Genomic DNA, 26,662 nt, shown 5'->3' on the forward strand with positions numbered 1-26,662 from the left:
TCTGATTGTGCGAATCCCATTCTGAGGCATGCTTTCAGATTTTATGCAAACCATTTGGAACAAATGAGCCTTTCATAGAGGGCGTAAAAGGAAGCTTTGTGTGATACAAATGTTCTAATTGTTCTACAGAGCTAATCAAAATGGAGACCCAGCAACTAATTCTACCAGCTATGAATTTATTTAATACATTGTTAATACATATTTGGGAAATTTTACTTAATGACTAGATCTAAATATTTAATTATAACAGGCCTAGGATATCCAGTGCAATGTGGAAAACATGCATCACTGGTGCACTCACTTACGTGAAACCTCTCAGTATTGATTTTCACCTTACAAGCTCCATTATACAGCAGACACTTGTCTTATCTGGACAACAGGTTAGAGGCCAATGCATTTGCGCCATTTTGGATGATGGCATCTGATCAGCTGGATGGATCACATGATTTTTCAAGTGTGAAATCAAACCTGAGTGAAAGACATTTGTAGGTTACATTTGAATACATGTAAAAATGTCTATGGCAGAGGAATAAACAATATTGACAGATTTGTGTTGACAATCTTAAGATTGTTAAATATTAGCCTACTGTATGTAGCCTTATTCATTTCCTCTTTGATATAGGCTATAAATCACATTAAACATTACCATTGTGTTTACTGACTAGAAACTATTTTCTATGCATATTTACACTATTTGTAAATAGGGGAACATTGCAATAATTGCATTTTGCCTTCTTCAATGAAGCTGCTTGTGAGGGAGTGGGTCGCTGTTGTTGCCGTGCCTGACTGCCTCACCTTCCCCCATCCGCGAGACCAGTGCACAACTGTGTACATCATCTTAGCGTAATGGCAAATGAATCTTTTGAAAATGAGGGAGGTACCGGTTCGAGAAACTCAAGAAATACAAATTTCACATCATCTGTGGATCTCAGCACGTCCTTAGATTCAAGTGTTCAGACTCGAATATTTAAAATAATTGTAATCGGGGATTCAAATGTAGGGAAGACCTGCTTAACCTTCCGCTTCACTGGGGGAAGCTTTCCCGAGAAGACTGAGGCGACAATCGGTGTGGATTTCAGGGAGAAAGCAGTGGAAATAGAGGGCGAAAAAATAAAGGTAATAGCCTAATTTAGCATCTGGTCGAGACAGGGACGTTTTTATTTGTTTATTTGGGTCAATTGACAATGTGTTCGGCTTTAACCGTTATAAATCTATGCATGACATGTCAATAAACCGAGTAGAGAATTATTTCTCTCCCGAGTCCATCAATTTATATTTAATGGCCTGTTAGGTTGAATCTTTCTTTTAATTAATAGATCTTTCAGCAATGTTGGCATGGTTTTCGAATTACGGAATTTACCGTTTAATTTCAGATCACCATCACCATCATATCCCCAGTTCACCAACCGTTTTCTCTGCATGTGCCACTAAGGCCTAGTAACTATACTGAACAAAAATATAAACGCAACATGCAACAATTTAAAATATTTCACTGAGTTACAGTTCATGAGAAAATCAGTCAATTTAAATAAATAAATTAGGCTCTAATCTATGGATTTCACATGACTGGGAATACAGATATGCATATGTTGGTCACCTTTTAAAAAAAAAGGGCCTCACAATGGGCCTCAGGATCTCGTCACGGATTTTGTGCATTCACATTACCATCGATAAAATGCAATTGTGTTTGTTGTCCGTAGTTTAAGCCAGCCCATACCATAACCCCACCTCCACCATGGGGCACTCTGTTCACAACGTTGACATCAGCAAACTGCTCGCCCACATTGACTCCATACACATGGTCTTAGGTTGTGAGACCTGTTGGACATACTGCCAAATTTTCAACAACAAAAAATTACATTAGAGGCGGCTTATGTTAGAGAAATTAACATTACATTCTCTGGCAACAGCTCAGGTGGACATCCCTGCAGTCAGCATGCCAATTGCACGCTCCCTCAAAACTTGAGACATCTGTGGCATTGTGTTGTGTGACAAAACTGCACATTTTAGAGTGACCTTATATTGCCCCCAGCACAAGGTGCACCTGTGTAATGATCATGCTGTTTAATTATCTTAATGATATGCCACACCTGTCAGGTGGATGGATTATCTTGGCAAGGAGAAACGCTCACTAACAGGGATGTAAACAAATTTGTGCACAAAATTTGAGAGAAATAAGCTTTTTGTGCGTATGGAAAATGTCTGGGATATTTTTATTTCAGCTCATGAAAAAATGAAACATGGGACCAACACTTTACATGTAGCGTTTATACTTTTATTCGGTGTATATAAAACACAAAATGTCAGTGTAGTACAACCTCTGAATGCCCCCGCCCCAAACATGATGACTTAATCCCAGTGTATCTAGCAACAGACAGTGACATGATAGATATTGTGAGGTTTTTACAATATTATCTCTTCATCATGACTTCTCATTGAGATTCACCCTCAAAATAAAAACCTTTCCTCAGTATGAAAACATAAGAAATAGAGCATCTTTGTTCAAGTATCAGTTATTTTATTTATTTTATTCAGAAATGGAAGACATGCACTAATACAGTCTTCAAAATATAGTGCCTTCCCACAGGGCACAAACTGGTTGAATCAGCGTTGTTTCAATGTCATTTGCCAACATATTGTGACATGGAATCTGTTTAAAACACATTGGATTTGCAAAAATTCATCAACATATCATCAACTTAAACTGTTGTTTTGAAGGTGAAATTTCAACCCCAGGATTATGTCATGATGGGAATCAATTTTAAACATAGGCAAATCTTCAATGTTATATCAACTATGAGATAAAAAACAATTGGCTGGGCATCCACAGTTTTAAACAAGGCCAGTCGTGCTCAGCTTTCATATTTGTCACAGACTCTTAGCAATGTGCTATTGTGAGAATAATTATTGAGAATCCTCCACTGAAAAATGAAATAGATTCACTGTTGCTATCAAAGTCATTTCAAATAGTAGGTTTAACAGTAACCATACTTGATGAATCAATATCATTAATGATACTATTTAGGCCTATATAGCATTTGTAAAGTCATCAACAGCTATTGTTACAATTCAACCCAGAATTCAACTAAAAATAAACAATACAATAGGCCTAGGGTTTCAAGCTCTGGTTGATTTCAAATTTAATCTACAGGTTAGTAATTAATATGTTGGTTTTCTGATCTCCGTCTCAATCAACAATGTAAGTTAAACAATAGGACTAAATCAAATCATAGACTAAGATACAGTAGAATAGGACAGAATACAGTATACATATGAGATGAGTAATGCAAAATATATCAACATTATTAAAGTGGCCAGTGATTTCAAGTCTCTGTATCGGGCAGCAGCCTCTAATGTGCTAGTGATGGCTATTTAACAGTCTGATGGCCTTGAGATAGAAACTGTTTTTCAGTCTCTCGGTCCCAGCTTTGATGCACCTGTACTGACCTCGCCTTCTGGATGATAGCGGGGTAAACAGGCAGTGCCTCGGGTGGTTGTTGTCCTTGATGATCTTTTTGGCATCACCTCCTCCCTGTAGGCTGTCTCGTCATTGTTGTTAATCAGGCCTATTACTGTTGTGTCGTCTGTAAACTTGAGTTGGAGGAGTGCGTGGCCACGCAGTCATGGGTGAACAGGGAGTACAGGAGGGAAATGAGCACGCATCCTTGGGGGCCCCAGTGTTGAGGATCAGCGAAGTAGAGGTGTTGTTTCCTACCTTCACCACCTGGGGGAGGCCCGTCAGAAAGTCCAGGACCCAGTTGCACAGGGCGGGGTTGTAGTTGTAGTCAATGAACAGCATTCTTACATAGGTATTCCTCTTGTCCAGATGGGATAGGACAGTGTAACGGCGATTGCATCATCTGTGGATCTATTGGGGCGGTAAGCAAATTGAAGTGGGTCTAGGGTGTCAGGTAAGGTAGAGGTGATATGATCCTTGACTAGTCTCTCAAAGCACTTCATGATGACAGAAGTGAGTGCTGCGGAGCGATAGTAATTTAGTTCAGTTATCTTTGCTTTCTTGGGTACAGGAACAATGGTGGACATCTTGAAGCATGTGGGGACAACAGACTGGGATAGGGACAGAACAACACTCTGGAGGGCAGCATTTCTCTCAAGCAGACATTCACAGCTAAGCTACAACAACATTTCTCTCAAGCAGACATTCACAGCTAAGCTACAACAACATTTCTCTCAAGCAGACATTCACAGCTAAGCTACAACAACATTTCTCTCAAGCAGACATACACAACTAAGCTACAACAACATTTCTCTCAAGCAGACATTCACAGCTAAGCTACAACAACATTTCTCTCAAGCAGACATTCACAACTAAGCTACAACAACATTTCTCTCAAGCAGACATTCACAGCTAAGCTACAACAACATTTCTCTCAAGCAGACATTCACAGCTAAGCTACAACAACATTTCTCTCAAGCAGACATACACAACTAAGCTACAACAACATTTCTCTCAAGCAGACATTCACAGCTAAGCTACAACAACATTTCTCTCAAGCAGACATTCACAGCTAAGCTACAACAACATTTCTCTCAAGCAGACATACACAACTAAGCTACAACAACATTTCTCTCAAGCAGACATTCACAGCTAAGCTACAACAACATTTCTCTCAAGCAGACATTCACAACTAAGCTACAACAACATTTCTCTCAAGCAGACATTCACAGCTAAGCTACAACAACATTTCTCTCAAGCAGACATTCACAGCTAAGCTACAACAACATTTCTCTCAAGCAGACATACACAACTAAGCTACAACAACATTTCTCTCAAGCAGACATTCACAGCTAAGCTACAACAACATTTCTCTCAAGCAGACATTCACAGCTAAGCTACAACAACATTTCTCTCAAGCAGACATTCACAACTAAGCTACAACAACATTTCCCTCAAGCAGACATACACAACTAAGCTACAACAACATTTCTCTCAAGCAGACATTCACAGCTAAGCTACAACAACATTTCTCTCAAGCAGACATACACAACTAAGCTACAACAACATTTCTCTCAAGCAGACATACACAACTAAGCTACAACAACATTTCTCTCAAGCAGACATTCACAACTAAGCTACAACAACATTTCTCTCAAGCAGACATTCACAACTAAGCTACAACAACATTTCTCTCAAACAGACATTCACAACTAAGCTACAACAACATTTCTGACTCATTCAGCCACTCACCAGACAATCTCTGTTTCACAATCATACCACAAACTGGAACTGAAGCCAGTAGGTATATCTTGTTTAAATGTTGATATTTGGTTTTGTTGATAACAAAACACAATTCAATATCACTTTTGCAATAGATTAAAAAAATATGTTGGATTCACATCTCCAACTCAACCAAAAATAAAAGTTAAATGGGATTAAGTCAATGGCTCAGATGGAACTATCCAAGCAGTAGATCTCCTTTAAATGTTGATATTTGGTTGCCTGGTCAACAGAACACAATTCAAAATTACTTTTATTATACAGTTAATGGCCTAAAGAGTAACACATCTGTGACCACATTGAGGTTACTGTAACTATAATGTCCTCTTATGTAATCATAGAACGTGTTCATGTTCAAGATAGCATGCAAAGGTCGCAGGTCTGTGGAGATCGTCACAGCTGCTATAATAAAGTACCTCAAACAGCATTGATCACTTATACTATGCATAGGGTACATACTTTTAATGTAATCAACAGCAGTACAGGTCATGTGGCTGTGCTATTAGATGAAGGGCAGTGATGACAAAGATATATAAATAAACATGTCAGTCATTGTATTCCTATTTCAACTTTGCTTTTATATGGTTGAATCCCAGTGATAAAACATTTAGATGACAACTAAACCAAAAATTTGACTTTGTTGTTCAATTGTAATTTGGATGTGCTTTTAGATGGTTGAAAGCATAGTGATAACACATTGGGAATTCAACTAACTTTTGTCTGTCTTTTTGAGTGAGTGCATGTAGGTTGTAATTTCATCTGTCAACATCTCAACCAGATATTACCCAGTTGTCCACGTTGAAATGACGGGTGTGACCAGTGGGTTTGATCTCTTATGATAAAGCATCAATGTGGAATTATTCTAATAGTCAGCCCTTTTGGGAATGGTTCATGCCCACAGGCCGCAATGGTTCTCCAAACATAATTGTTGCGTTCCTTCCTCCAAGAGGTGTACGCAACACCCTGCTACACTCAACTCCCCGTGGAGTGAAAGAGGTATGTGACTGTAGGTGCGGGTAAGGATGACAGAGGCAGAGAATATTACCGTTTACAGGGAAGTTATTCTCTTCACACGGTAAAGTGGCAAAAAGGGGTTGGACAGAACCAAAACAAAGAAAGTTAAAGTTAAAGTCCCCTCTCCTATCTTACCTGCCTACCCACTCTCAACGCCACCTGGCACGCTAACCAAAATACAGAGGGTGGGCCACTCAGGTCTTACCTAGTGTGCATAGACAGAGTACATACTACGGGTATATGTATGCTCGCAGGCCTCTTGCCTAAACACTCCCAAGGTGCTTTCCTGGGAACAAATTAAACAGAATAAGTCACCAAACTCCGTGAACAATTTGAATAAACCAAAAACACTAGGTACTATAGCAAACACATACCTCTGCAGGACCTGCTACAAAATACTTTACAACAAATTTACCAGACCAACAACCAACACAGCACATACAAAGAAGCTCTCCCTCTTAACAAAGGAACACTGGCTTTTAAAGCTGCAGAAGGAGTCGGTAATTGCAGACAGCTGTATCCCCTGATGAGAGGGCAGGGTCAGATCTGCAATGGGGCCGACCAATCAGCTGCTTGGAATCCAGGAAGCCATCCTGAAACAAACACATACAAACCCACAACAACACTGACACTGGGGAACGTAACAATAATGCAATGGTCCTCCAAACATAACGCAATGGTCCTCTAAACTTAATGCAATGGTCCTCCAAACATAACACAATGGTCCTCTAAACTTAATGCAATGGTCCTCCAAACATAACGCGATGGTCCTCTAAACTTAATGCAATGGTCCTCCAAACATAACGCGATGGTCCTCCAAACATAATGCGATGGTCCTCCAAACATAACGCAATGGTCCTCCAAACATAACGCAATGGTCCTCCAAACATGACGCAATGGTCCTCCAAACATAACGCAATGGTCCTCCAAACATAACGCAATGGTCCTCCAAACATAATGCGCATTTTCCTAGGTAGTATTTTCCAGTGTAGTATTTATTCTGATTATGTCTCAACCCTCGTAATCCCAGATAACACACATATGTCTGTCCATCATAGGCACGATATATACAGGATACATCAGGAAGATGGTGTTTAGACATTGTTTGCTCATTGGCAAGATGTCTTTCAGATGTGTGTAGAATACCTACATTCTAAATTCTACAGTTCTACATCTTTTATATGTTGGCCAGGCGTCAACATTATATTCTGATGTCTTGGCGACATCTTCCCAATGTGCAAACACTCTACCAACTACATATTCCCTATGCAATTCGATACGTCAGCCAAAGGTGTGCGTGTTTACTGTGATGCGTTATCTAGAGATGTTTTCCCATTTCTCTCTGACCAATACACACGATTCCTCTCTGACCACTGGATGTGTTATTACTCCTCAACAGGTGCAGGTGTGGGACACTGCAGGACAGGAGCGCTTCAGGAAGAGCATGGTAGAACACTACTACCGCAATGTGCACGCTGTCGTTTTCGTTTACGACGTCACCAAGATGGCCTCATTCCAGAACCTGAAGACGTGGATCCAGGAGTGCAACGGGCACCGTGTCTCACCCACTGTGCCTCGGGTACTGGTGGGTAACAAGTGTGACCTGGTTAGTCATATCCAAGTACCCTCCAACACTGCCCTCAAGTTTGCAGACGCCCACAACATGCTGCTGTTTGAGACCTCGGCGAAGGACCCCAAGGAGAGCCAAAATGTGGACTCCATTTTCATGTGCCTGGCATGTCGGCTGAAAGCCCAGAAGTCCCTGCTGTACAGGGATGTTGAGAGGGAGGATGGAAGGGTTAGGCTTTCACAAGAGACAGATGTTAATAAGAGTAACTGCCCTTGTTGAGGCTCCTCCACTCTGCAATTATTCCTTATCTCCTTTTAATACTGCTGTGACTTGAATTGAACAATTTAACATAAACAACGTAAGGCAAAGATACTGTTCTAATGTTAACATTTCTTGAAAGAATGTGCCTGCAGTTATTTCAATTTCTTCTTAAAAATGATAATAGTGTTTTGCTGTCTGTCTGTCTGACCCTCTCTTGTTTTACTCTCTTTCTTTGATATGTTATCATTATCACATTCTGTAATAATGGCCTTAAGTCAAGAGAGATCATCCAGTGGTGTTTGTAAAGTATGTTTATTTATTTTGTATTTGAGTTGTACATGTCTGTACATGTCTGCTGTCAGTATTATTATGTATGTACATGTCTGCTGTCAGTATTATTGTTTCATGCAATATACTTGTGTGTAACATGATTGTCACAATCTCACAAAGGGACTTTCATAAAGACTATTTGGGCTTCACACTGACGTACTGTATATGTGCTGCAATCGTTTTACATTTGTTCAGTATATTGTTTGTGTTTTTTAACTATATTTTAAGAAATATCCGCTAATAATCCTTCACATTGAATTGTCATAACCATAATGCAGAGGATGGACAGGCAACGATGCTAGTTAGCCCAATACCCTCCCCCACCCCACCAGGGGTTTCTCTGGCATCAGGTCTGCTATTTCTGCTTTCTGTTTTCTCTCCATTGATCATCATCATATTTCTGATCGTCATCAAAACATGCAATTTGTGACCGTTTCCTGTCTTTGCCTCAAAATTAAATATTCAACAAATATCATGTGTCCTTTATTGCATTTTGCAGCTGGTGATCACAAAGCACATACTACTAAAGATAACATTTTGAGGTGAGGATCTTTCACTTGACACAATTTTCAAGGTTATTAAAAAAATGTAGTGCGAAGATTCTCCACTAGATGTTGCAGAAATTGGTAGTCGCAGTCTGACTTTCATGAAAATAACATTTCATATTACTTAGCCGAAGAGTCAAATTTGACACACTTCATAATATCTCAATTGTTTATTGGATGTTTTGTGATATTTATTGGATCTGCTCATAAGACAGTGAGACACTAAGCCTGTTTTAAGTATCTCAGTGCTCCATATTAGTCCCCTACTGTAGTCTCTGTTCACCCACGACTGCGTGGTCGCGCACGACTCCAACACCGTCATTAAGTTTGCTGACAACACAACGGTGGTAGGCCCGATCACCGACGACGATGAAACAAGACAAGTGACAAGACAACAACCTCTCCCTCAATGTCAGCAAGATAAAGGAGCTGATTGTGGACTACAGGAAACGGAGGGCCGAGCACGCCCCCATTCACATTGACGGGGCTGAAGTGGAGCGGGTTGAGAGGTTCAAGTTCCTCTGTGTTCACATCACTAAAGACCTATCATGGTCCAAACACACCAACACAGTCATGAAGAGGGCACGACAATGCCTCTTCCCCCTCAGGAGACTGAAAATATTTGGCATGGACCCTCGGACCCTCAAAATGTTCTACATCTGCACCATTGAGAGCATCTTGAATGGCTGCATCACCGCTTCTTATGGTAACTGCTTGCCATCCGAGTCCAAGGCGCTACAAATGGTAGTGCATACAGCCAAGTACGTCACTGGGGCCGAGCTCCCTGCCATCCAGGACCTCTATACCAAGCAGTGTCAGAGGAAGGCCCTGAAGATTGTACATGACTCTAGCCACCCAAGTCATAGACTGTTCTCTCTGCTACCGCATGGCAAGCAATACCGGAGCGCCAAGTCTAGGTCCAAAAGGCTTCTGATCAGCTTCTATCCCCAAGCCATAAGACTGCTGAACAATTAATCAAATGGCTACTCAGAATATTTTTGAACTGACTCTCTTGCACACTCACTGGACTCTACCCCCACACTCACACACACTACACTGACACTCCAATACACACCACACACACACACAAACAAAACACACACACATGCATGCATATTGACGCCAAACACACACTCACACACACTATCACACTCTTTCACACTCTTCACATATGCTGCTGCTACTGTTTATTATCTATCCTGATTGCCTAGTCACTTTTACCCCAACCTACATGTACAGTTGAAGTCAGAAGCTTACATACACCTTAGCTAAATACAATTAAACTCAGTTTTTCACAATTCCCGACATTTAATCCTAGTAAAAATTCCCTGTCTGAGGTCAGTTAGGATCAACACTTTATTTTAAGAATAGGAAATGTCAGAATAATAGTTGAGAGAAGGATTTATTTCAGCTTTTATTTCTTTCATCACATTCCCAGTGGGTCTGAAGTTTACATATACTCAATTAGTATTTAGTGGCATTGCCTTTAAACTGTTTAACTTGGGTCAAACGTTTCAGGTAGCCTTCCACAAGCTTCCCACAATAAGTCGGGTAAATTTTGTCTCATTCCTCCTGACAGAGCTGGTGTAACTGTGTAAGCTTTAACTTCCTGACTGATGTCTTGAGATGTTACTTCAATATATCCACATAATTTTCATTCCTCATGATGTCGTCTATTTTGTGAAGTGCACCAGTCCCTCCCAGCAAAGCACACCCACAACATGATGCTGCCACCAACATGCTTCACAGTTGGGATGGTGTTCTTTGGGTTGCAAGCGTCCCCCTTTTTCCTCCAAACATAACGATGGTCATTATGGCCAAACAGTTCTATTTTTGTTTCATCAGACCAGAGGACATTTCTCCAAAAAGTACAATCTTTGTCCCTATGTGCAGTTGCAAACCGTAGTCTGGCTTTTTAATGGAGGTTTTGGAGCAGTGGCTTCTTCCTTGCTGAGCGGCCTTTCAGGTTATGTCGATATAGGACTCGTTTTACTGTGGATATAGATACTTTTGCACCTGTTTCCTCCAGCATCTTCCCAAGGTCCTTTGCTGTTGTTCTGGGATTGATTTGCACTTTTCGCACCAAAGTACGTTCATCTCTAGGAGACAGAACGCGTCTCCTTCCTGAGCAGTATGACGGCTGCGTGGTCCCATGGTGTTTATACTTGGGTACTATTGTTTGTACAGATGAACATGGCACCATCAGCCGTTTGGAAATTGCTCCCAATGATGAACCAGACTTGTGGATGTCTACAAAAAAAATGCTGAGGTCTTGGCTGATTTCTTTTGATTTTCCCAATATTTAAAGCAAAGAGGCCTTGAGTTTGAAGGTAAGCCTTGAAATACATCCACAGGTACACCTCCAATTTTCTCCAATTATGTCAATTAGGCTATCAGAAGCTTCTAAAGCCATGACATCATTTTCTGGAATTTTCCAACCTGTTTAAAGGCAGGGTCAACTTAGTGTATGTAAACTTCTGACCCACTGGAATTGTGATACAGTGAATTATAAGTGAAATAATCTGTCTGTAAACAATTGTTGGAAAAATTACTTGTGGCATGCACAAAGTAGATGTCTTAACCGACTTGCCAAAACTATAGTTTGTTAACAAGACATTTGTGGAGTGGTTGAAAAACGAGTTTTAATGACTCCAGCCTAAGTGTATATACATTTCCGACTTCAACTGTACATATTACCTCAATCGCCCCAACTACCTCATACCCCTGCAAATAGACCCAGTACCGGTACTCCTTGTATATCGCCTCGTTATTGTTATTTTATTGTGTTACTATTTCCTTCTTTTTTTTGTGCAAATGTTCTTACTTTTTAACTCTGTGATGTTGGGAAAGGGCTCGTAAGTAAGCATTTCACAGTACAACTGTTGTATTCGGCGCATGTGACAAATAAGATTTGATTTGATATTATGTGAAACCTTCAGTAAGAATTTACTTTATTTACTTTATTAAAATAATGACATGTTCAATTTTCCTACATACTGTTTGTTAGAAAAGTATCTCCCAACATCATCAATGATGATAGCTGCATACAGAGCTACAGCACCTTCTAAAAGTATCGCCCCAACATCATCAATGATGATAGCTGCATACAGAGCTACAGCGCCTTCCAAAAGTATCTCCCCAACATCATCAATGATGATAGCTGCATACAGAGCTACAGCACCTTCCAAAAGTATCGCCCCAACATCATCAATGATGATAGCTGCATACAGAGCTACAGCACCTTCCAAAAGTATCGCCCCAACATCATCAATGATGATAGCTGCATACAGAGCTACAGCACCTTCCAAAAGTATCTCCCAACATCATCAATGATGATAGCTGCATACAGAGCTACAGCACCTTCCAAAAGTATCTCCCCAACATCATCAATGATGATAGCTGCATACAGAGCTACAGCACCTTCCAAAAGTATCTCCCCAACATCATCAATGATGATAGCTGCATACAGAGCTACAGCACCTTCCAAAAGTATCGCCCCAACATCATCAATGATGATAGCTGCATACAGAGCTACAGCACCTTCCAAAAGTATCTCCCCAACATCATCAATGATGATAGCTGCATACAGAGCTACAGCACCTTCCAAAAGTATCACCCCAACATCATCAATGATGATAGCTGCATACAGAGCTACAGCACCTTCCAAAAGTATCTCCCCAACATCATCAATGATGATAGCTGCATACAGAGCTACAGCACCTTCCAAAAGTATCGCCCCAACATCATCAATGATGATAGCTGCATACAGAGCTACACCACCTTCCAAAAGTATCTCCCCAACATCATCAATGATGATAGCTGCATACTGAGCTACAGCACCTTCCAAAAGTATCTCCCCAACATCATCAATGATGATGATGATGAAAGAGAGCGAGAAAGAGAAAGAGAGAAAGAGAAAATTAGAGGGAGCATACTTAAATTCACACAGGACACCGGATAAGACAGGAGAAATACTCTAGATATAACAGACTGACCCTAGCCCCCCAACACATAAACTATTGCAGCATAACTACTGGAGGCTGAGACAAGAGGGGTCGGGAGACACTGTCCGACGATACCCCCGAACAGGGCCAAACAGGCAAGATATAACCCCACCCATCATCAATGATGATAGCTGCATACTGAGATTCAGCACCTTCCAAAAGTACCTCCCCAACATCATCAGTGATGATAGCTGCATACAGAGCTACAGTGCCTTCAGAAAGTGTTCACACCCCTTTACTTTTTCCACCTTCTGTTGTGTTACAGCCTGAATTTAAAATTAATTAAATTCAGATTTGTTTGTCACTGGCCTAGACACAATACCCCATAATGCCAAAGTAAATTTTTTACATGTTGAGTCAATAAGTATTCATCCCCCTTTGTTATGCCAAGCTTAAATTAGTTCAGGAGAAAAAATGTGCTTAACAAGTCACATAATAAGTTACATGGACTCACTCTGTGTGCAATACTAGTGTTTAACATGATTCTTGAATGACTACCTCATCTCTGTACCCCACACATACAATTATCTGTAAGGTCCCTCAGTCGAGCAGTGAATTTTAAATACAGATGCATCCACAAAGACCAGGGAGGTTTTCCAATGCCTCACATAGAAGGGCACCTAGATGGTACAAATAAAAAAGCAGACATTGAATATCCCTTTGAGCATGGTGAAGTTATTAATTACACTTTGGATGGTGTATCAATACACCCAGTCACTACAAAGATACAGGTGTCCTTCCTAACTCTGTTTGCTGGAGAGGAAGGACAACGCTCAGGGATTTCACAATGAGGCCAATGGTGACTTTAAAACATTTACAGAGTTTAATAGGTGGGATTGGAAAAAAATGAGGATGGATCAACAACATTGTAGTTACTCCACTATACTAACCTAATTGACAGTGTGACAAGAAGTAAGCATGTACAGAATAAAAAATATTACAAAACATGCATCCTGTTTGCAACAAGGCACTGAGGCACTAAAGTAATACAGAATTATTTTCGGTAAAGCAATTAATTTCTTGTCCTGAATATAACGTGTTATGTTTGGGGCAAATCCAATACAACACATTACTGAGTACCACTCTATATATTTTCAAGCATAGTGGTGGCTGCATCGTTTTATGGATATGCTTGGAATCGTTAAGGACTGGGGAGTTTTTCAGGATAAAAAATAAACAGAGGAAAACATGGTTCAGTCTGCTTTCCAACAGACACTGGGAGATGAATTCACCTTTCAGCAGGACAATAACCTAAAACACAAGGCCAAATCTATGCTGGATCTTTCTTACCAAGAAGACAGTGAATGTTCCTCAGTGGCCGAGTTACAGTTTTGACTTAAATCTGCTCAAAAATCTATAGCAAGACTTGAAAATGGTTGTCCAGCAATGATCAACAACCAATTTGACAGAGCTTGAAGAATTTTGAAAATAATAATGGGCAAATATTGTACATCCAGGTGTACAAAACTCTTAAGAGACTTACCCAGAAAGACGCACAGTTGTAATCGCTGCCATAAGTGATTCTAACATCAGGGGTGTGAATACTTATGTAAATTATATATTTTTGTATTTCATTTTCAATACATTTGCTAACTTTTCTAAAACATGTTTTCACTTAGACATTATGGGGTATTGTGTGCGAATGGTTGAGAAACAAATACGATTTAATCCATGTCGAATTCAGGCTGTAACACAACAACATTTGGAATAAGTCAAGGGGTATGAATACTTTCTGAAGGCACTGTACAGTGTATCCATAAAATTAGAGATACAGTATAACGTATTCATACAAATATTGCTGCATCCACTCCGGCAGGGGGCAGCATATCAGAGATGTGGTGCACAGACTACAGGAAGAGGGTGAAGCTGCTGCTAATCAAGCTAGCCAGTTTGTAGCCGCTTGCCAGTGGAAACGAGTCAGAAGAAAACTGTCAGGTGTACAGTAGTTTGCCAGTCGATAGACTTGGCTGTAAAGCGGGGCGTTGGTCCCCTAAACCCCGTTTCAAATGGCAGAATATAGCCAAACGGGCATTTTGACGGCGCTTCTGCTGTTCACAGTTGTCACTGTAAAAGACATTTACGTCGGGAGGTCCATGATGACTCAACACCCAGCGCAGGCCTCTGACAGCCTGAATATGGGGGCTGATCGTTTGCGGGATGCCGACCCACAGAGGCTCAGCAAGCAGGCCCTCTACACTGGGCCAGTGCTGAAATTCCAGTTTTGGTAAGATTATCGTTTTTTCTCTTATGTAGCTATTTTTCTAGCTAACGTTAGGTAGCAGGTGCAGTTAGCTAGTCAATGTTAACTAGCTTATGCTAACTAGCCATTTGATCGTTTGGGGACATTGTTTGATGCTAGCTACTAGCTAGTTAGCTAGTAAGTTCTTAGCTGAGCTTGCTCGCTAATCCTCCTCGCTATATACAGCCTTTTTGGCTCTTAATATAGAATGAAAGAACAGCCATATTACCTGAAGTAACTAACTATATGCAGGCTGGTATTTGGTGGCACAGTATTATTTTTATTTGTTTAATGTAACCTTTATTTAACTAGGCAAATCAGTTAAGAACAAATTCTTATTTACAATGACGGCCTACACCGGCCAAACCTGGGCCAATTGTGCACTGCCCTGGGCCTCCCAAACACGGCTGGTTGTGATACAGCCTGGAATCGAACCAGGTTGTCTGTATTGACGCCTCAAGCGCTGAGATGCAGTGCCTTAGACCGCTGCCCCACTCGGGAGCCCCTAAATATAACGTCAAAGGTACCTAATTTATGTCAAATACACAAATTTCTAACCAGTTTCTGTGTTACAGCATCTCCTGAGGGTATAACAAGGTGTTCCAGGAGTACTCCCGGTCTATCAGCCAGTTGTACCCGGACATCCGCATAGAAGGGGAAAATTACCCTCCCACAACCATCAACAAGTAAGATGGCACGTCATTGCCATGTAGCCAACATATTTATTTTGGTGTTTATTTGGTGTTCTGATCACCACTGTTTTTGCCCTCCACCAGATATCTCGGAAATGTATTTTCCTACTTCAAACTTCTTGCCATTGCCCTGGTTGTCAGTGGACAAAATCCCTTCGCTATGCTTGGACTGGAGACTCCCAGAGCATGGACGTGGACTCAAGAAAATAAGGTGAGGTTTTACGGTTTCAACTAAAATAGATTTTGACTAAACACACTTGTTTGTCTTCCAGATATTCTCGTGCCTGATGACATTCTTCCTCAGTAACATGTTGGAGACCCACTTCTTGTCCACCGGTGCATTTGAAATCACACTAAATGGTGAGTTGAATGGGGTCACTGAAAACACTGTCTTCACTTTGCATGGATGTACACAACTAATTCAGTGATGATGAAATTCAGTTAAATTATATGTAAACATCTTTGTCTCCTATCTTTTCTACACTCCCTTTTAGATGTACCAATCTGGTCCAAGCTGCAGTCAGGATACGTACCCAACATTCAGGAGATCTTCCAAATCCTTGATAATCACATTAAGATGAATCAAGTTGACAAGATCTCCTTTCCATCTCTGTAGTGCTGACGTTTAAGAAGATTAGTAGGTAATGAAATGCATCTGCCATCCACAGACTGAAGCATGTCGATGTATCTTATTGTTCTTTGTGTTATCTTAGACATGGAGTCTGGGGCAAGTGTTCGTTAACAGCCTGCTCTGTTTTTCCATCCCAGGTCTCTGAAGCAGTTGCTCAGGTCAGTGGGACTGCATTGTGGTGTAATGAAGGCTTGGTCTGCAAACAGCTTGCTGTGAGGCCAGGCTGGATGTCCCTGCCACTGACCACACTTCCTCTGCCTTGGGAAACGCTCCTGTGTCCTCGATCTAAACAAAAAATAAGCATGCCACTAGCTGGCTTGGATGACAAGATCCTCTCATATACAATACAGATATTTTGTGAGCAAATTTGAAATATGTTATTTTAAGAGGCTACTGTGATGTGTCTTGTGTCCTCCAGGGTAGTCCTATAAGTGGTTTAGTTAAAGAAAGCTAATGGTTTGCACTGCTGTTGTACCAAGGGCTTTTGTAATGGGGTGGTTGTTTTTTCAGTCAGCCGTTCTGTGTCAAGTCTCCCTTGACTGTCTGAACCTTTACATTGGGGACACTGGGGGGAGGGCTTGTTCTGTCCTGCTTGAGTTGACAAAATCAGTTCTGTTTGAAATGCTTGGAAGTCTTTGAATGTGCTTTTTCTTTTTTTACAGCTCTTATCTTTCAGATGTTATTCATGATTGAAATAGTTGTTTTTGGGGGAAGAAAATTTATCTGAGAGGGCTAATTGCTCACTGTTACTTTTAATGGTAATTCTGTCTGATGGATCTTCTAGTGGAGATGCTTGATGTGTTTTTTGAGTACAATGAATTGTCCAACCAGGTTGCTGACAATGTAAAAGTAGGACGGAAGAAAGTTAAGCTGTACGTGCCCAGCTGCCTAACAATTCAAATTAGTGGATATTGTGCAACACAGCAGTTATATTGTATCTTTGTGAACTTGTGGTTAAAGAAAGCACTGCTCGCTGAATGAAATGGTATTGTTATCTAATGATCCCTCTCACTCAGTTTGACATTGTCAACCACTCCTAAGTAGTGTGAGAAAGCACCCTTGTTCTTGTATATGTGTGTGAAATCAGATGGTGTGGCTACAACTCAAGGATTGAAGCAGAATAAAATATCTGTCTCGTCTTAAAGTAATAAACATTCTGAGAGGTTTCACTCATATCAGTGCCCAGTTGTGATGATGTAGAAAGAAAAACACTCAATATAAAATATTATTCAATACAAATGATTGAAGGTCCTCCACATGTGTAATAGTAAGAGTATCAAAATGTTTCAACATCTAAAAGACACAAACAGGTACCACATTGTGAATGCCTATTTAATTGATAAGCTAGTAAACTACCTTAAACAGTTGGATTGATAGAATAATAAGGGCCAGGGTTGAGTCAGTTGCTGTTCCAGGGGCAGAATGGCGTGACGTGAAACATGTAGCAGTGGGTGCATACCCTCACAGCCTTGACCTGGCCGTACCGCGGTAGAGGTGCTGAGCGGGCAGAGCAGCGAGAACAGAAGATCTGAGACGACATACATTTCAAAATTATTCACAAGTCTGTGTGTGACTATGTTTGTATGGCTGGAAGTGAGACTGTTGAGTGGTGATTATATGGTACCCTTGTCTGGGTATTTACAGGTACCTTGCCACAGCTCCTGCAGTGGTGCTTCTTGCGTATTAAGGTGAAGGGGGCGTTACATGCTGTGCAGACACTACAGGCCTCATCAGGAACCCAGTTTGGGAGCGCTACATGTGATTGAGGTTGTTGATGTATGGTTAGAAAATTATAATAGGGACAGTTAAAATGACAAGACCAAAAGGAGACATCACCTTCACATTGGACATCTTGCTCCATCGATGGGGAGGAGGACAGCCACTCCATACACAAGGCACAGTCTTCCAGAGCCTTGTTACTCAGGCCTAAGGATGCTGGTGAGACAGGACACAGACCATATTGAACTGGGAGTCGAGAGATTTTGGATGCATCTACGTCACAGAAGGCTGCTGAGGGGAGGACAGCTCATAATAATGGCTGGAACGGCGCAAATGGAATGACATTAAACACATGGAACCTATCTGTTGGATGTATTTGATACCATTCCACCTATTCTGCTCCAGCCATTACCACGAGCCTGTCCACAACATATGTTTCACCAACCTGTGGTCTACGGACACTGCAAATAATATGATTAAGGTAACATTTCTTAAAATAAGAGAAAAGCCCTTTTAGATTAAAATAAGAAAACATTTCTGCCAATGATGTTAGATGATTTAGCTTGGTAAGATTTTTTTTTAAAGTGAGTTATCACTCAATATAAGATATTTAAGCATGCTTAGATTGAAATTTTGCAGTGTAGAATCTCTCGTGTCATGGTTATGTCACATTATATGCCCAAGCACTGTAGTACCTTTCCTTTGCTTGTCTTCTTCTGCAAGAACTGTCTTAGTCGTCATTATCTGGAAGAGTGTCTTCAATATGGTTCTTAGGTCACTAGAGTAGTTGCTTTGTAGCTGGTCTGCAACACCTGGTTAGAGTTGATACATTATCAGAGACTAAGATCACTTGTCCCCTCAGTCTTATGATGTAAGAGCTATGTCAAACAGAGGGATAGGCATATCCAGATACTGTATGACATAATACAGGGGCAGACTGGCCATCTGGCATTTCGGGCAATTGACAGATGGGCTGGTCCATTTTTAGTAGTGCTGAGCGATTAACCGAAATATTGGTTAAATTATTTGAATGCCATTTCGTTCAGTTTTTTTCTGCCCGATGCGCAGTTTCTCTAGAGATAAATCAGATCAAGCCCAAACTGTGCGATGTAGTAGGGAGTTGTTAGACAGCATAGGTAGAAGCTCTATAAAGATGATGACTTGGAATTAAATAATAAAGTCATCAAATAAAATAAATGTAATATACACAACAACTGAAATATTTTATGAAAGTAAAGTAATGTGAATACATTATGGTTAATAAATGGACAGTCACTACCATCATGGGACTTTTATTCATTGTTTTTATTCAGTGTTGTTACAGCATTCAACCCACATAATGCATTGTGCGTTGAAAACCGTGATAATTTTTTTAATTATTGAACCGAAACCAAAACGACCTCAAAAAGCACTAATAGCTCATCGCTAATTTTTTGCGTAGTGGGCCTGTCAAACTTGTTTTTTTTGTGAAAAATAAAACATTTGTGGCTAATAACGAGGATCTAAAGGGGAAAAAATTAGCAAATGTTTTACAATATTGACAAAGCGAAAGACAATGAGGACCTACTGTACCTGAGATGCATACAAACAGACGGTGAAGGAGGTCACCGCTGCTATTGAAACGGGATCGGATATTGTGGCAGGCCAACTGGATGTCAGGATGCTCAAACCCCTCTGTGTTATTACTGCTGGGTTGATAGCTGAGAGAAGTAAGGGACATAGGGAACATTAGGTTCTGCTCAGTCATTGAAAACTAGGCTAAAACTGTTATTGTCATGTATTATAAAAATTCAGTCATTTATAAAGTGCCACTAGAGAAAATAGTATAATCTGCTGGTTTATAGTAGTGTAATAGTAGTATAATTTATCAACTTTTGGGTTACGTCATTCAAACTAGAGCAAGTATGAGGTTAGCACTTACCTGAACTGAGACAGGGTGTATTCCTCTGGCTCTGCCTCTACCACTCTCTGTTCAGCCTTCCCATCTCCATTGGTTCTCCACTGGGTCAGGCTGGGGCAGGCAACAGATGCTGGAACACCATCTCTCTGTTGACCCTTGGCCCGTAGTGAAGAGAACCGTGGGCCCAGCACATGGCTCCTCTCATTCCCCTGTTCCCTGGGGCTCAGAGCTGGGCTTCTAACAGCAGATAAGGGGGGACCTTGGGTTTGGGGAGTCAGGCAGCCATAGGTGTCATGGTCTGGTGGGAATATATGCAGACTGGGGCACTGGAGGCAGATACAGGGGCTGATCTGGCAGTATGTGGCCCCTTCATTCAGAGACTGCAGCTGTGAATCCTCTTCGTCGTCATCTTCGTCGTCATCTTTTTCCTCTTTCACCTTCTCAGTCCAGGTAGACAGGTTGGGAGATGGGGGATTGATCACAGTTGCAGAGAGTTTCATCCCCTTCATCCTCAGTGCAATCAGCTCTGACATCTCTAAAACATCCTGGCTCACATTCTGGCTCAACCCCTCCCCATTCAGGTAGATGGGGGGGACAGAGAGAGCCCCAGGGTCTGGGTTCGAGAGCCTGCTACTGCTGGGCCAGTTCTTGCTGCGCTGGAGGGCTGCCTCCGCACACTTCCTGGACAAGCTGGTCCACTGTGAAGAAGGGCAAGACATGTTCCGCCTCATATTCAGATATGGGGAGTTAGGAAGGGAATAGCCTTGCTTCTGTGTCCCGTCCAAGTCATCCATGTAGAAGACACTCTCCTCTTTGTCTACACTTGACCCACCAGACGACCAACCACCAGACGACACTCTGCTCCCAGCCCTGCGGAGCCTGAGAGGAGAGGCCATGGGGCTGGGGGTGAGGCTGGCAGCCCCCCTCCTCTGGGGGTAAGGAGATGAAGTCTGGCTAGATGTTGGGGACAGAAAGCTGGACATCTCATCTCCCGCCTGGTAGAACATCATGCTGAGCAGCTCCATCTCCGTGATGTCAGCCTGCATGGAGGATGACAGCTCAATCTCTGGGTCCCACTCTAAACGGCCAGGTTCAGCTTGCAGGAGGGAAGGGTTGTCCTCCTTGTCCTCCTCCATCACAACACATGCCTGAGGAGGAACATTTGACTGGGACTTTGCCCCCTGCTTCCCATGCATGGTATGCTCCAGTTGCTGGGCCAGAGTGATGGCTGAATGTGGTATGGCTGAAGAACAGCGGCGGGCAACCAAACCCTCTTCATGAGTGACACAGAGGTTGCGTTCCAACGAATGAAGCTCTTCTTCCTTGAGCGTGCGCAGGAGAGTCCTGTTCATATACCAAAATGTTGATTTTTGGAAATACCTCATCAAGAATAACGCTATTGTTAAAACTGGGCTTTGAAATGGAGGTACTGTACCTAATTTTCTTCAGTAAAGAGTGGAAGGGCCTGAATAACTCAGACATGTCCTCCAACTCACCATCCAGCTTCATGGGGCCATCAGGAAACACCATTAGACCACTAGACAGACATATGGCATTTGGTTTGAGAATTTGTAGTGACGTAGATTGTTCAAATACTGTACAATAAAAATGACAATTGAAAAGGTATTTACTGGAGAGTTTTTTCAGAACACTCACCACACTATAGCTAATCGTGGGATTGTAAACATGAGTGCAGGCTCATAGTCATCGATCATGTCTTGAGTGATATATCCCCGTTTTAGTGCCCTAACAGAATCCATGAGGGGAAAAGTGACTTAGTAACATTTATTAGTAGATTAATAAAACAATTATCTGATAGGAAGCATATATAGGTGAGAACTATGTATACATTCTCACCTGGACACTGTCTCACAGAACAGCACAGTGACATCCTGTTGGATGTCATACTGTTTAAAGGACTTGACTGGTACCATGGCTGAAACATAGCTGAGGTACAGAAGGAAAAATAGAGTGAGTGTGTTACGCTATGAAACCCACTTTTCCTGTGGGAGTAAAATATAATTTTCACCGTCTCACCTGAACTCGAAACCTGCAAACAGGTTGTCAAATTTTCTCAAGGCCTGGCACAGTAGCTCTGTATAGATGTTCCGATTGCGAAGAGCCTGGTCACGGGCGATGTTCCGTACTTCATCTATGCAGCGAGTCAGTTTCTTTGCTAGGGGACGCATTGCCTCGCTCTCAGCCTCCTGGTTCATGATGATGGAGCCAGCAGCCAAACACTAGGGAGATAACATAAATGTGTTATTCTACATAGTCAGCTTTTCAAAGATGATAGCTAAAATCGCTATGACCAGCAATTGTTCTATTATGCTGTCGCCGAAACATGAACTTCTGAAGTGTCAAGATAAGATTGTGCTAGCAGGTACCTCAGCTCCAAACCACAGCTGGCCTTCCAGGTTCTCTTGTTGGATCTCCTCTGGGAACTTGACATAGAAGTCTCGGTTGGCTCTCTCGCCTGGGATACACTCATTCATGATCTGGTTGAGGATGCTCAGCACATTGTCCTGTTGTAAATCCAAGAAGAGGAATTGAAATCCCATTGAAGATAGCACATACTATTTTACAGTTTGTGAATCATTATCTTAAAGGTCACTACTGATGCTTTTATCATTACAATAAGAGGAAGTGATGATGATTCACTTGTCAGTATCCAAAATGGCACCCTATTCCCTTAGTAGTGCACTACATTTGACCAGGGCCTTTAGGGCTCTGGTCAAAAGTAGTGCACCAAATAGGGAATAGGGTTCCATTTGGGATACATCCTTTCTTTACCTGGCATGAGCGGAACTGGCTGACCAGCAGGGCACAGCGTTGGGGTTCGTTCTTGCCATTCAGGCTGTTGAGCTTGGCAGCCACTTTGCTCAGCTCTTCATCAGCACAGTAGAACTGGGCAAGCAATTGTTGGTCCGATTTCTTCAGGCAAACAAATAGTGTAACATTAAGAAATTAAAGACTGAATAGACTAATCAAATTTTTTACGGTAAAAGGACTGAGGAGGGAGTAACAGTACATATTTTTTCTGTAAGACTCTACACTTTGGACAAACAAAAGGAGCTCAACAAATGAGAGAGAACAATGCCCCTGGGGTATGACTTGTGGCTAGCTGAAAAAAGCCAAGAAGCAGAGCTATTGAACGAGGTGATAAGCTGTGTCTCTATTACAAAGCCACAGCAGCCACCAACAAAGGAGCCCTTACTGTAATTAGCTGCGCAGCAGTTTATATGTCCGTGTTTACAGAGGAAACATGGACATCCCACTGGTTTGAAGTTTTAAAGATACTGCTAGCATGTCTGACTCAAATACAGGATATTCTACATGGAATAGTAATGCTAATGTTTATAAGATTATTGTTGCTCCATTTTTTTAAATAATGGGAAATGTGTTTCTCACAAAAAAAGACAAAGAAACTGCTAGGAAATGCAAGAATATATTTTTTTCTTAAAATACCTCAAATAATCAAGGGTTATGAATGATTAGATTTGAATAAAATCTTCCAAAAAAGAGTAAGACATTTGATAGGGCCAAAAGATTGTGATGGGTGGCAGGTAGCCTAGTAGTTAGAGCATTGGACCAGTAACCAAAAGGTTGCTGGATTGAATCCCTGAGCTTAGAAGGTAAAAATCAGTTGTTCTGCCCCTGAACAAGGCAGATAACCCACTGTTCCACTGTAGGCTGTCATTGTAAATAGGAATTTGTTCTAAACTGACTTGCATGGTTAAATAAAATAAAAAGACACTTACCTTAGGTTTGTGAAACCACTTTCGAAATCTGTTCATGGTTGAAAATGTTCACCTTGTCTATATCCTTAATTTAATCTAGCCAATCTAATATTCAAATCAACAATAATCCCAAGATTTCTGTCAAAGCCGTTCCAGATGACTTTAGTGCAGCAGCAGCAGCAGTGCTAGCATATCCTTCTTCAACCACACGATTGTCAAAGGAGACTTGCCTGTTCTCACCCTTTTTACCTGACCTTACCTGCACATGTATGGGCGGGGCATAGACTACCTTGATATATGGATTTACAGGAACCTGTAACCATGAATGACTTAATGAAATGTTTGGTTACTGAATTAATCCATTATTGTAAAGTAATCCATTGAGTTTGGAAAACATGTACTTCCATTTTCTCTATTTGTATTTACTGAAATGCATTTGTGTACTTCTTCACATTCTAAATCAACTACTATGGCAGCTTAAATACTTTAAATAGGTTTTACCATTATGATAATATTGTGCCACTTGTCAGAGTAGTAACACCAATGATACATTTTAGGTCAATTTGGATTTTCTGAAATGGAGACCACAGATGCTCAAACCTAAGGTCATTAACCCTTTAAAATAATTTACAAAGGTGATATGATTAATCATGTTTCTCACAATGTAACTTCCCTTCATTTAAATTGAGTAACACCTCATGACATTTAGGATTGAGACACACAAAATGTCAATGGAATAATCCTCACATTTATGACACATTTATAGACCCCTCCCCCAACAATAGTTTGCCACTGAAGGGAATGCTCAAGGTCCTTGTAGAAAACCCTTACAGTCCCTCTCCTGAACAATAACTCACAGCCCTCTCTAACTTTTGAAACAAGTAGCCTACCTGCCCCCAACTACAACTCTACTTTTTTTTAAATTATTTATTTAAACAATATATTAAATTATTTTTTTCTTATTTTTTTACTTTGAAGCATTCAAAGCCATAGAGATACTGAATTTTTAAGTCCCAAAACGTCACTACAACTCTACTCATTACTACTGGAACAAGCCAATTTCCTTGCCCTAAGTTAAACAAATAACGTCGGAGAGCGCTCCGTAAGCGACGCCTGGATGGTCTTTCGGACGACACCGGCAACGAGCTGTATCTTTGTTTTTGGCGGATTTGGAACAACTGTACTGTGACTGAGGTCGGCATTTCGTATAGTTCAGATGGTAGCGTTAGGGCAATTGATGATGATAATGATGATAAAACCAGTAGTGATCAGACATTTACAAATGAGGGTGATGGAGGGATGAATACTGCTGGGGAAACAATGAGTAGTGTTGAGAGTAGACCTGTAAAGGACCACTCTAGACAAAGAGGTTGGAGTAGAACGTTATAAAGTTATGGTAGTGTTCCCAGAACCAGCAAGTAAGTACTTTCATCCGTTGCATTTCACAAAATCAATTAGGAAAAAGATTGGGGTGATTAGGGATGCCAAACCACTGGGTTATGGGAAGGTCCTGATCATTGCAAATAGTAAAACAATATATATACTCACTATATTGGGGTCGGGTGAAATGTCACATTCATGATGTTATGTCTAAACTGAGAGGAGTAATTGCTGGGATGCCAGTGGAAATGACCATGGAAGACGTTAAGGCTTCCCTGAAAGGAGGAAAAGTTATTGAAACGAAAAGGATGAAAAGCAAAAAGAAGTGGCGGTCAAGTGGACACTACAACTGTACTGTTACACATTGAGGGGAACCTGCCGAGTGCAGCTAGGATCACTACTCAGTTATCCGGTTAGCTAAAGCAGCCAACAGTATGGGTCGCGACGTGTCAGAGTAAATGTATAATTATTTAATTAATTACTGGAATGGATTTGGCCAAGTTATGCAGCGTTGCATCAACACTGCATAACATTTTGCTTAGCTAGACAACTAAACTGATGCATGTATCTTTTGCAGACGGTCGCATGCGGATGGACACATGGAGGAGAGAATCCTTCTCGCAGTATCCTCAAAACCGTGTCTTTTTGACACAACTGCTGACAGCTACAGGGACATAAACACACAAAATGCTGCTTGGAGACAAGTGTCCACGATGGTAGGATTGCCAGGTCAGTTAAGTAGTGAGCTTGTGCTAGATACCTCGCTTGCTAACCTAACCAATGAGGTGTGTGTGAAAGAAATAGTAATATAATTATGCTAGTTACTACCCCTGATAACTTGCCCAAATAATCATGTTTGAAAGTGTGTGGGTGTGTATGTCAGATAAATAGTAATAGAAATGATGGTAGATATTACTGTACCCCTGATAATTTGGTCAGATAACTGTGTGTGTGTGTGTCTGTCTGTACAGTAGGTGACATGTCCATGATAGCTATCTAATAACTATAGTAATGCAAGGTGATGGTTTGGCTTATCATGTTCATGTCTATGTAGAAGAAGACTGTAGGAGGAAGTGGAGAGGACTCGGGGACAGGTATCAGAGAGAGAGAAGGGCAGAGAAAGAGAAGAAGAGGTCAGGGTCAGCAGCTTCGGGTCAGCAGCCTTGGCGCTTCTGTCACATTCTTTCTTTTCTGGATCTTTTTATTGTGCCTAGGGCAACGGGTGGCAATTTTACAGCCAGACCCTTTACTTCATCCACAAGTGTGGGCGCCACCGGTGCATCAAGACCCTCTACGTCATTTACAAGTGAGACCACCACCCCAAACCGGTGCAGCGAGATCCTCTACAACGTCCACAAGTATGACCACCACCGGTGCAGCCATGGAAGATGATGAAAT

The 26,662-nt window shown here is 41.3% G+C and overlaps 3 protein-coding genes across 3 annotated transcripts; 2 read left to right on the plus strand and 1 right to left on the minus strand.

Moving 5' to 3' along the window:
* Positions 1–755: 755 nt before the first annotated feature.
* Positions 756–8,886, plus strand: rab33a (RAB33A, member RAS oncogene family). Its single transcript, XM_071411337.1, has 2 exons — positions 756–1,116; positions 7,653–8,886. The coding sequence occupies exons 1-2, from the start codon at positions 847–849 to the stop codon at positions 8,100–8,102; spliced, it is 720 nt and encodes a 239-aa protein (XP_071267438.1). The 5' UTR covers positions 756–846; the 3' UTR covers positions 8,103–8,886.
* Positions 8,887–14,778: 5,892 nt separating this feature from the next.
* selenot2 (selenoprotein T, 2) lies at positions 14,779–17,698 on the plus strand. The gene is made up of 6 exons (XM_071411339.1): positions 14,779–15,187; positions 15,778–15,888; positions 15,979–16,105; positions 16,167–16,254; positions 16,389–16,535; positions 16,663–17,698. Exons 1-5 carry the CDS (start codon positions 14,970–14,972, stop codon positions 16,508–16,510), a joined length of 666 nt encoding a protein of 221 aa, XP_071267440.1. The 5' UTR covers positions 14,779–14,969; the 3' UTR covers positions 16,511–16,535; positions 16,663–17,698.
* A 226-nt stretch (positions 17,699–17,924) lies between these two features.
* LOC139581509 (lateral signaling target protein 2 homolog) lies at positions 17,925–23,941 on the minus strand. The gene is made up of 13 exons (XM_071411338.1): positions 23,906–23,941; positions 22,938–23,078; positions 22,532–22,669; positions 22,182–22,384; positions 22,002–22,091; positions 21,801–21,890; positions 21,580–21,681; positions 20,166–21,488; positions 19,817–19,944; positions 18,940–19,056; positions 18,362–18,460; positions 18,174–18,277; positions 17,925–18,053 (listed from the first exon to the last, which is right to left on the minus strand). Exons 1-13 carry the CDS (start codon positions 23,939–23,941, stop codon positions 17,925–17,927), a joined length of 2,700 nt encoding a protein of 899 aa, XP_071267439.1.
* Between the last annotated feature and the right edge of the window lie 2,721 nt (positions 23,942–26,662).

This window comes from Salvelinus alpinus, chromosome 7 (assembly GCF_045679555.1).
Source record: "Salvelinus alpinus chromosome 7, SLU_Salpinus.1, whole genome shotgun sequence".
Lineage (NCBI taxonomy): Eukaryota > Metazoa > Chordata > Actinopteri > Salmoniformes > Salmonidae > Salvelinus > Salvelinus alpinus.